This window comes from Barbus barbus (genome assembly GCF_936440315.1).
Source record: "Barbus barbus genome assembly, chromosome: 14".
In the NCBI taxonomy this organism is placed as follows: domain Eukaryota; kingdom Metazoa; phylum Chordata; class Actinopteri; order Cypriniformes; family Cyprinidae; genus Barbus; species Barbus barbus.
This window is the reverse complement of record NC_136742.1, coordinates 26,832,330-26,844,537: the sequence shown is the minus strand read 5'-3', so window position 1 is coordinate 26,844,537 and position 12,208 is coordinate 26,832,330. Positions and strand designations below refer to the sequence as shown.

Below are 12,208 nucleotides of genomic sequence, written 5' to 3'. Positions count from 1 at the left end.
ACAGCTAATGGATCATTAGTAACTCCAGAACTGCTGTTAACCTTATTATTATCAGCACATACAGTACTGTATATATACATACGTACATATTATTTTAAATTAAGCACAAGGGGCTGTGATCTCGTACAGTCTGACAGATTAAATATCAGCTGCTGTCTCCAATCACACGCACTTACATGGTCGTGTGGAACCATCCACATGGAAATTGGGCAAAACCTTGAAAAAGCTTAACGTTAGCATGAATAAACAAGGCTCTGCACATACGTCTCTATCAGGAAATTATGCCAAAAATTGATTTACTGTATATGGGTACAGATATTGTTTTAGGAATTTGCTCCAAAACAAAAAGCAAGAAGATCTCACTATAATTAACCTGACTTATCAATAGCAAGAGAACAGGTCTGGGACATTAAAATCTATCTGCTGTTGTCGTGACTTGCATTTAAGGCCTGGTTGAGTCGGCAAAAAAGGAAAAGATAATCTGCATCCCATAAGAAGTGTGCTAAAACGTATCTGCAATTTGCATATTACACAAAAACTTGTTCCTTGACTCTAAGTCCTTTGTCATCAAAATCATCTTTATTGCATTTAACTACTTATAGAAGTTCCTAGTTGTCGCTGGTCCGTTCCGATCTCAATACCTTCTCGTCGGTCTCTCGTCTGGCTCTCTCCTCCTCTCTCCAGCGTCTCTCCTCCTCCTGTTTGGCTCGCTCTTCTGCCTCACGCTTACGGATTTCCTCCAACTGCTGTTTCCGTCGTCGCTCCTCGTCCTGCAGCTGAGGTGCACAATGCATAAACATAGGTTGGAAAACATCGGACCACAGAGATGATGGATTGGACTGACTGCAATTCATGGTTCTAAACATAAACGACTGACTTAAACTAAACGAATCCTAAATTAAATTTATGACAATTTAGAAATCCAATAACTAATTTTGATGTCAATTTCAACCCTAGCTGTAAAACTACTGATATATTTAAACATAAATTTAAAATTAACCTAGAAAACGTAAACTTACACTTTCATTCAAAAGTTTGGGGTCTGTAAGATTTTTTTATTTTTAACAAATTAATACTTTAATTCAGAAAGGATGCATTCAATTCATCATAAGTGACAGTAAGGACATTTTTAATGTTACAAAGTATTTCAATTTCAATTTCTATTCTTCATATACATGCTGCTCTTTCTATTCAAAGTATCTGAAAACAAAAATATTAAGCAGCACAACTGTTTTCAACATTGATAATAATAAGAAATGTTTCTTGTTCATCAAATCAGCATATCATTTATGAATGACAGAATGATTTCTGAAGGATCACGTGACCCTGAATACTGGAGTAGTGATGCTGAAAATTCAACTTTGCCATCACAGGAATAAATTACATATTAAAATAGAAACTGGTTATTTTAAATTACAATAATATTCCACAATATTGATGCTTTTACTGTATTTTTGATCAAATAAATGCAGCCTTGGTGAGTATAAGTAACTTCTTTCAAAAACAAATGACAAACCCCAAACTAATTTTCAATGGCCAACCTGAGGACCGTAAGTCTTTTTGGTACAAACTCTTATTCAAACTAGCCTGCTGTGGTGATTTGTAAAAATGTGTTCTGTTGAGTTTCTATCACACCAGTAAATTTGTCAAAGTGGCCCCTGTGATGAGAGGCATCGTGCACTGCACACCATCACACACAGACTCACATGCACATACACAGTTTCATGCAAAACAACTTACTGACAGGATTGCAACTTGCAACCTTCTTCACATCTACAGAAAATCATTCAAAAGGTAATCCAAACACCTCGATCAAACTTCATACACAATACATATACAATGCTCAACAGGTAAGGAAATACAAATCACGGCCATACATCTTTTCCCTCCAAAATCAGAAGGAAGCGGACATAAACAAAGACATGTCCAGTAGTCAGGACAGGGGAAGAAGAAACCCAGCACAGAAAACCATGGAGAAACGCAGAGTAAATGAGCGGTAAAGTGCCAGAGTCAATACAGACACGCAGAGAGCAGTGATGAGTGGAGTAGATGAAGAAACGGGAATGATGATCACGGCACAGAAATGAGGCCCACATGCAAGCAAGCTCAGGGCCGGAGAGACCGGGCTGGAAGAAAACATGCAGCAGCCCACCCCTCATGATGACACTGCACTGAAACAACGGCTGCTAAACCAGCAGAGCTTCAAGTTCTCCAAGAAGAAAAAGAGCTTCCAAAGCTTTCTTTGGAACGAATTTCCAAATGTTCATGTTCACAAGGTCGCTGTCCTGTGCACATTTAAAGCTGAAGTGTGTTTTTATATACAGTTGAAGTCAAAACTTTACATACACCTTTCAGAATCTGCAAAATGTTAATTATTTGACCAAAATAAGAGGGATCAAAATGCATGTTGTTTATGTAGTACTGACCTGAATAAGATTTTTCACATAAAAAAATGTTTACATATAGTCCACAAAAGAAAATAATAGTTGAATTTATAAAAATAACCTTGTTCAAAAGTTTACATACACTTGATTCTTAATACTGTTGTTACCTGAACAATCCATAGATAGTTGTTCATGAGTCCTTTATTTGTCCTGAACAGTTAAACTGCCTGCTGTTCTTCAGAAAAATCCTTCAGGTCCCACAAATTCTTTGGTTTTCCAGCATTTTTGTGTATTTGAACCCTTTCCAACAATGACTGTATGATTTTGAGACCCATCTTTTCACACTGAGGACACCCGAGGGACTCATTTGCAACTATTACAGAAAGTTCAAACGCTCACTGATGCTCCAGAAGGAAAAGCCATGCATTTAAACTTTTGAACAGAATGAAGATGAGTACATTTTTCTTGTTTTGCCTAAATATCATATTTTTTTCATTTAGTACTGCCCTTCAGAAGCAACAGTAGATAGATGCATGTGTTCCAGAAGACAAATTAAGTCAAATTTACCTTGATCTTCAAATTCAAAGAATTTGTGGGACCTGAAGGATTTTTCTGAAGAACAGCAGGCAGTTTAACTGTTCAGGACAAACAAGGGACTCATGAACAACTATCACTAAACAAAAAAACACAGTTTTGGATCGTTCAGGTAACAACAGTATTAAGAATCAAGTGTATGTAAACTTTTGAATGGGGTTATTTTTATTAAATTCAACTATTATTTTCTCTTGTGGACTATATGTAAACATTTTATGTGAAATATCTTATTCAGGTCAGTACTAAATAAACAACAACATGCAGTTTGTATGATCCTCTTATTTTGGTAAAATAATTCACATTTTGCATATTCTGAAAGGTGTATGTAAAGTTTTGACTTCAACTGTGTGTGTGTGTATATATATTAAAGGAATAATAAATACAGCATTCATGGCATGGCTGAGTATCACTAAATTTATTTTTAACTAGTACCTCTTTTTCAAAAACCTGGGTTACAGCGAGACATTTAAAGTGAACTGAATAGGGAGTTAAAATGCTCATGGCTTCAATAGTGTAGACAAAAATAAGTGTTCACATGATTTTAGTGTGGAAAAAAATCATTTAATGTGAAAATGAGGGGTGACCATTTTAAATTACCTTAATTAAAAAATATATATATTTTTTTTTTAAGAAAATAAGGGTGAGTTCATTATTTTCATTGTCTCATTTAATAATTATTTAAATCAAGACAATGATGTTATTTCTCTAGAAAGTATAATTATTTTCAACCTCAACCAATGGCATGAGCTTGAGGTCAGAAGGACTAACTGTTCGCCTGACTAATGGAAGATGGAAACTAGTTTTGAATATAATAACTATTTATTCCATTTGGTGACGGTTAGAAAGTACAAACTTCAGCTTTAAAAATGTATTTTTTGTGATGCCTTTCTTTAGAGATCCATTTAGATCGTCTTTACTTTTAGATATTGTTCTAACGCAGCAGTTTTCCAGTGGAGCATAATGAACATATCAAGATGGAGTCCCCAAGATGGTGTCCCATGCTTGAAAAAGTGGTACATCTCTCTCTAAATAATACCCATGGGTAAAGGAGCTACCACGGTCAAATGAAGGGAGGGAAGTAGTGAACAAGAGGAGACACAGGTGGAGCCGAAACAGGAAGAGAGGCAAAGAGCATAAAGAACATACCAAGTCTAGTACAGAGATTGCTGGAACAGCAGTCTGCTGCAGGAGAAACAAAAACATACAGAGCAACCAAAGGGGTGGGAGAAAGAGAAAAAATTAAGTAGTAAGAAATAAAGAAAAGCAGGGGTTTAAAAGTAAAAAAAAAAAAAAAAAACATTGGCGCAGTGGGCCGGGACGCAGTGATGTGCTGCCAGGAACATTCCAGGGCAGTATGGGTCTGATTAGCGCCAGTGGTCCACTTCCCTTCCACAAACACTTCAGCTGGTGAGGAATTTCCCCATCATTCCACGTCCCCCCCACTGAAGCACTGGCAATATTTTTCCTTCAAACACACAGGATTGTGTTGACCTTCCCTTAGACGGCTCGACCTGCCAACTCCTCAGAGATGGAGCGATATCAAAGGCAGCTTCCAGCAGTGTGCTACACACAGCAGACTCTCAGGTGGATGCTATGCTTCGCATGACAGCTGCTACGGCAGGTGTTGGAGGAAAGAACGTTAGTGGGGGCTGAAGTCTGTGCTAGCGCTGAAAGACTCTGACTTGGAAAGCACAAGGAAGCTGTTTGGAAATGCTGCACACACGCCAGCCCACCAAGAAGTCAAGAGCCTGAATTAAACTGCACTAAACTCGCATGTTTTGACATTAGAGGCTCATTACAGGCTGTTTTCTGGACACAGATTAAGCCTTTAGTAACTAAAAGGGCAGGGTGATATTTCTAATATTTATTTTACATCAAATTTTTTGAGATATTAAATCAATTGGCAAATTTGTATATTTAACACATTTACCCATTATCATGGTAAAAATTACACCAAATCAGTTAATTTGAAAGGTACATTTCAATGATTTGTTAGTCATTACTCAATTTTAAAAGTTTTATAAAATATATTATTAAAAGGTATTTATATTATTAGTATTAATTTATTTATTTATATATTTTTACTTTTAGCATTTCAACAAATGTGCAATAAAATACATTTTTATATTTAATTTTTATGTGTTTCTGAAGCCTAGGTGTGCTGACTTTGTTTTCATTATCAATCATTTTTGTTGAGCACCGTGTCTGAATTTGAATAAATGTGCTATAGAAATAAAATCTGATTATTAAAAAAAAAAAAAAAATACAAATCATTAATTGTATTTACATATTTTTGTATCACCCAACCCTAGTTACTACCAAAATCAATGTTAAATCAAGTGTTAATACTTCACAAGACTTAATATGTGCCTGAAAAGGCCTTGCATATAAAAAAAAAAAAAAAAAAAAAAAGTGTCTTGTTACAAATTGTTAGCACGTTTCAAATGATCCTGATTCTAAGATGTTGGTTAGCCAGTAGCTACAAGTCAGAAATGGTTCCATAGTTGATTTATTTTAGAAGTTAAATTAATATTTCATTTTAAATGGCAGATGAGATCAGGAGAGATGTACTGATCTGGACGAGGCAGGTTGATGCTGGTGCAAGCAGTGGAATCGGCTCCTCCCCTCCGTCAGCGCAGCATATATATACATCAGCAGTGCAGCATGGAAAAGCAATGACATAGGCATGTTGCAGGAGCACATGGCAAAACATTCATAATAACAGCTCAGACTAAAACATCACGCAGAGTATCCCAGGTTAGCTGTTATTGAGTCCATCACCAGTCTGTCCTGCTGCTGACTGCGGATTGAAACGTAACGCAAAAGTCTACGAAAGTACAAAAAAAACAAAAAAAAACCTGCACTCGACTTCAATCAGCAATGCAGAAGTTTACAACCAACTTAGATTCAATTTTTGCAGCGATGAGAAAATTCAAGTGCACTCAAGTAGGACAAGGTGTTTAGAAGAGTCTTTCCAAAGCAGTTGAAAAACAAAATCAACTGCTCAATCGTCTATGTAAGCGTGGAGAAAAAGCGCATTACTAAACCAATCATCAAGCTAACACTTAAAAGTACTTAAAATCAACATGATAGGCATTACAACCCATTTTACTTGATCGAAAATGATCATATTTGACTGAAAATAGTGGGTGCTACATATCAAAATGCAAACTTGACGTACACTATAGTTTAAAATTTTGGGGTTTGAAATAAATAAATATTTCTGTTCAGCAAAGATGCATTAAATTGATCAAAAGTGATTTATTTTTTTTTACCGATTTTACCGATCAAATAAATGCAGCCTTAGAGATTATACAAGACTTTTTCAAGAACAAAAGAAAGAGGGAGGGGGGGGGGATCCCAAACCATTGAACAGTAGTGTATCTAATTTGCCGCAAACTTTATTCAAGGTTCCCACCATTTTTACCAATGAATTTCCATTATTTTGCAATCAAATTTTCCTTGTCATTCCGAAATAAGCAAATGCACCCACAGTGCAGTTTTTCCTTACAAAATACGTTGGCCCTGCGCATAACTAGAACAATTTAAATTCAATAAAGATGACTTTAAGATGTTTTTAATTTCACTGAATTTTCCTGGCCTGGCAATCATCATTTTAAAATGTTTTGTCATTGGAATCACTGGACACTGTGTATTACACTACCATTAAATCTTTCACTACAGCAATCAGCAAAATGTTTATATTTTACTATAGCTTAATATGCAGTGACAACTACTATACCATTTGTAGGTTAGCTTCCAGGTGGTTTCAGATGTGGAATAAGTTTACAAAGACTTTTTTAGATAAATCATTCCCAATTAGACCAAAACCTTGCATTAAGAAATGAAATGTGGTGAGTTTGATTTCATGTTGACTATTCATATCCACACATTAAACTCTAGCTATCCCACTTCCCATGTCTGCTCACCCGTGCTCTCTTTTCAGCCTCCAGTCTCTGCATAATTAGTGTGGTGTCTACATCTTCGTCATCCTCCTCCTCCTCATCCTCCTCGTTCTGCTTGGACTCCTGCAGTCTCTTCTGGAACTGCCACTCCAGCATGAGTTTGCGCAGACGGTCGTTCTCCTCAGCCGTGCGTTCAGGTTTGGCCTGAAGCTCCTGGATCTCCTTGTCTAGAAGGTCCACGATGTGAAGCTGCTGCTGCTTCTCCAGTTTCTCTCGGGCGTCCCTCTTCCACGGGTCGGGCGAGAGGCTGTCGCTGGCGGACAGCTCCTCTTTGCTGATGGTGATGTATTGCAGGTCACGTCTTTCGATGGTGCGTGGCTGCTGCTGGGGCAAGAGGTCACGAATTACTGTGTCCTGTGGCGGCTGGCGGGGAAGGCTGGATAGCTTGTCGGGTCGAGCGGGTTGTGGTTGTGGCTGTGGTGGTTGGACCGGGGGAAGGTACGGTTGGGGCACCTGCATGGGGGGCTGTGGATGGGGCATCTGTTGGTGCTGAGGGGCGGGCGGCAATGGGCCGTGCTGGTTGTTGTGCAAGACTGGGCCGGGAGGGTTGCGAATCTGCACCAGCTTCCTCTCCTGGTCTCTTCTCTTCCTCTCTCGCTCCTCTTCAAGCCGGGCTTTTTCCTTCTCATACCAGCGCTGTTGCTCCTCGCGTTTCTTGCGGTCAGCCATGGCTGCGGCGGCTGCAGCCTGTTGCTGTGTAATAGAGGGCGGAGGAGGAAGCGGCAGGTCGGTTTGTGGCTCGTAATCATAGTGCGCAGGAGGAGGAGGAGGAGGAGGTGGAAGATCTGAACGGGAAGGTTGGGAGACGCCCACGGGGCCGGAGTGGGGTGCTATCGGGGTCTTCCAGCGGCCAGGGCCAGTCTTGTGGTTGCCTTGGATCCTGGAGCCGGAAGACGAGGAGTAGTTGAGGTGTTCTTGGCTGGAGGTGCTGGACTCCACCGAGGAGGACATCTGGTGATTCCAGTGCTCCCCACCACCTCGCTGGAACTCTGCATCACACTGCTGCAGGTGCATCAGGTCTTCCTGGCGCAGGCGTTCACCTGGGTACCCACCCGGCATATCGCACAGCTCCTCCTGAGAGTGCGCCACCCGCTAGTAGGGCACAATGACACAGCAGTGAGACTCATATTTAAACATAAATGTGATGTAACATTTGTTGCTCATAGCCTTAAAAAGCTAGTAAGGTAATGCATCAAATTTGTTTTGCCTACATAGAAATTACACATGAAAAAGTAAGCCCAAATTTAATAGATACACCAAAGTAAAACTAGAAAAATAAACATGAAAAAATGTATAATCTCAAATGAAAAAATGTTAAAAAAAAAAACATCACATTTAAAAGGATGCTGTCCTTAGGTATGCTTAATATAATTTAAGTTACTTGTTAGATAATTCACATTAAATTGAAATTAACTAAATAAAAAATGATAAATATAAAAAAAAAAAAAAAAAAAACTCAAATAACTGTGATTAAAACTGACATTTTGGCAAAGCATATTAGAAAGCAACAATATATACTACAGATAAAAAGCTTGCAGTCTGCAGTTTTTTTTTTCTTTCCTTTTTTTGATGTTCTTTAAAGAAGTATCTTAGGCTTATGAAGGCTGCATTTACTCGATCAAAAATAGTAAAAACTGTAATATTAATTGTGAACATTGTATCTTAAAACGTAATTGACTCCTGTGATGTTAAGCTGAATTTTCAGCAGCCATTCCTTTAGTCTTTAGTATATTTTCAAGAGTCATGTTTTTTCTCTTGAATCTTGAATTTTTCAAGAGTCATGAGATTCTTTGATGAATAGACTTCAAAATAATTTATATGAAATATAAGTCTTTTGTAACATTATAAAAGTCTGTCAGTTTTGATCAATTTAGTGCATCCTTGCTGAATACAAGTATTAATTTTTCAAAATAATCCTACTGATCTCACATTTTTAAACAGTCATGTACATTATAATAATAGAGGATACAATACATTATCTTACCAATAAATAAACAGACATGAAATAATCTACACTAACTGCACAGTTTGTGTGCTAGTGGTGGAAAAATACTGTGGGACTGCCAGTATTTTGAGTCGTGGTACGACTATGGGACCAGGACACCACACAGCACTCGTATGCATTCTCTTCCTAAAAAGGCTAACCTGCATAGCCATGCTGTTGTTAGAGTGGTTATCCATAGGGGGGAGAGGTTTGGAGGCTGGGAAGGTGAAGTATTCCCTTGGGTATGTCTGAGTGGGGATGGGATACGCCTCTGGATGGGGTGGAGAGGGCTCCTCCTGTGGGACAAACAGGGTAAAGACAGATTAGACTGAGCTGTGACAGTCTAGATTCTTTTTCCATCTCATTTTAGTGCATTATTATTGATTGCAGAAACTAGTTAAGAGTTTGCATGTACAGCATGTGTATAAATCAAAGAGAATCAAGGAATGTGGATCAAAGACTGATTAGCCAATCAGATGGTGGTTACAGACATGATTAGGATTAATTACAACAAGAACACAACAAAGAGTCACGAATCAGGTTTTTATAAGTCTTATATTTGGCTGTGGTTTCAGAAACAAAAAACAAGTTCTGGTGTGTGTTTGGATTTGAGAGTTTCTGGTGATTTGATTAAAACCAGAGGAGGCTTCATTGAAGAAGACCCAACCGCATCGCAACATCTGAAAGTGTTGAACATTTTAGCATTAACTATTCTCATGTGCTTCTGGATCTAAAGTAGTAACACACAAAAGAGGTGGCACCACTAACTTATCTACATATTTCAGACGTGTGTCACTAGCTCAGCAATCATTTTTCCTATTAACTAGGTAGCATGACAAAACACTACGATTCACTTTAGGGTTGGTTCAAAAGGTTCATTGGAATTTGTTGAGGTCACGCAATAGTGTTCCCAGAAGTCCAGTGAAGCAATCATATGTCCTCTCTTTTTCAAACAAAATATATTTTTAGTCAAACATTGTTATTTATGTGTTTTCAATTCAGTTACAGAGTGTAGGTTGCTGTTATTGTCCCCAAAAATAGCTTTAATTTACATTTACGCATTTAGCAGACGCTTTTATCCAAAGAGACTTACATTGCATTCGAGTTATAGTTTTTACATTTTTATCAGCTCTTTGCTTTCCCTGGGAATCGAACCCATGATCTTGGCGTTGCCAGCGCCATGCTCTACTATTTGAGCTACAGGATAGTAGAGCATGGCTTTAAAATAGCTGAAGTACCCACTTACTAACTAGGAATGGGAATCATAAGGAATTTATTCAATTCTTCGTACGCATTTCGTTGATTTACTAAAAAGAACCAGCTCGTTAGAGTAATTTGCGTATGAATTAGTTAAACTACACTAGTCAAGCTGTATGTTTTTATTCACTAAAAATAACCAACTCACAAGACTCATCCATTCGGAAAATGGTTGAACTAAGCAGTATGCTTTTGAATCGTTAAAAAGAACCAGCACATAAGAGTAATTTGTGAATCGATTAAACTACACTGGCCATGATGCATGTTTCTAATTCAACAAGTAAGGAATCAACTCATACGATTAATTTGCTTGAGAATCGACTAGACTGTACTTTTCACATAGTAAGTTTTATTTAAAAAATTATCATTTGTTTAGGAACTGGTTAAACTATACTGGTCATGCTGTGTTTTGATTTGCCAAAAAAGAATCAACTCAAAAGAATAATTTGTTCAGGAACTTGTTGGACTGTACTTTTCACACTGTACTGTATGTTTCCAACTCATGCCTTTGTAATATGGTTGATCTGTACTTTTCATGTGGTATACTTTTGAACTGTTGAACCAGCTCATAAGAATCATTTGTTCTGGAATTGATAAGACCATAATTTCCACTTGGTAAATTTTTGATTCCCTAAAAAGAACCAGCTCATAAAACTCATTTGTTCTGGAATCGGTTGACCTATATTTTTTACTGATTCCCTTATTTGTCTTATTCGTTTAGAAATGAGTTACACTGTAGATCCAAAGCCAGTTTTGCTAAAAAGCAGTGCTAGAAACACTCTTAATTCACTAGGGAAAGAGCGCTTCGGCACACACGTGCAAAATTCATCTTAGAGGTGCCGATGATTGTGTGTACTCACATCAGGGCAGAGGTTACCCGTCGAGACCGAAGTGATCTTTCCTGGGGCTCCTGGGTAAACAGGCTTCCCACCTGGACTCTGGGCCTGGTCTTTGAGGGGGGGAAAAAAGTACACATTAATATAATGTCACCACTTTAAAATGAACCACACTGACAAATATGCCAAGTGTTTGAAGTAACACACTTACTAGCCACATTTGGGCTTGAGCGGTGGTCTGCACGGTTCTTCAACAGCCTGTCCTCCTTCTTTGATTCAGGATAGGTGTCCCACGTGCCCTGGGGGCTCTCAGGCGAGCCATTCTGCACAGAGTTGTTGTAGAGCTCAAAGCCCTCGCTCTTTGGTCTCATCTTTCCCTTGTCTCCACGTCCACGGTCTGATGCTGTGGCGATGAAAAAGAGGCTTGAATTAAACCAAATTCAGTACTGGGAGAGTGCCCATCTCTCTGAAATGGGGTAAATCACCCATAATGTACCAAATCAGAATCACTACCAGATATATGTCAAAAGCATTTATATTTAACGCAACTCTTGAACCGTTTAATGTGTGACTGGGAACACTGCGGGTGCCAGATCCACCACATTTCCACCACTTTGAGGAATTAGTCACGCTAGCACACTGTGTGGCAGCTGCTGATATTTTTTAAGCGGAATACTGCAGCTCCCACACGCAAGCCCGTTAGAGATTTAAATAAATATTGGTTCCGCATTTGCTTACCGCGGGTCATCATAGGGGACGGCTGGTTGAGGAGCGTGGCTAGACCGTGGTAAATGGCTCCCTGCTTGGCCACCTCGAGCGTTACAACAGAGCCGGTTCGTGTCATCAATTCTGCCGCCCTACAAGACAGAGACATGTTTGAGTAACACAAAACTGCAGACTACGATGAACGAATTTCATGTTCAAAGAATTACTTGTGCAATCCCACAAGAGATTATTTAAAGAGACTAATCTCAAAGTATGTCTGTTTGGGATTTGCTATTGGTTAATTATAAACTAGAGACGAAGGCTGGAACGAATCCCAAAGGCAACTCAAGTTGTGTCCATTCAGTGTTTTGAGCCATATGCTTCTCATTTAACTCAAATCCACAGATTTAAGAGTTTCATCAATTCCACCACATCTCAAAACTACAAGCATTAATGCAATTTTTCTGACAGAAATGAGAACAT

General features: G+C 38.5%; 1 protein-coding gene across 8 annotated transcripts in view; it reads right to left on the bottom strand.

Annotated features, from left to right (window-relative positions):
* The window catches only part of LOC306880447 (afadin-like), a 118,670-nt gene that overhangs the window by 9,477 nt on the left and 96,985 nt on the right, over positions 1–12,208 (bottom strand). For all 8 annotated transcript variants that reach the window (XM_079433952.1, XM_079433951.1, XM_079433950.1 and 5 more), the window contains 6 exons: positions 11,759–11,877; positions 11,232–11,423; positions 11,045–11,133; positions 9,089–9,223; positions 6,908–8,035; positions 642–776 (listed from right to left, as the gene is read on the bottom strand). In XM_079433952.1, coding sequence (XP_079290078.1) covers positions 642–776; positions 6,908–8,035; positions 9,089–9,223; positions 11,045–11,133; positions 11,232–11,423; positions 11,759–11,877 — 1,798 coding nt within the window. The remainder of the gene's footprint in view (positions 1–641; positions 777–6,907; positions 8,036–9,088; positions 9,224–11,044; positions 11,134–11,231; positions 11,424–11,758; positions 11,878–12,208) is intronic.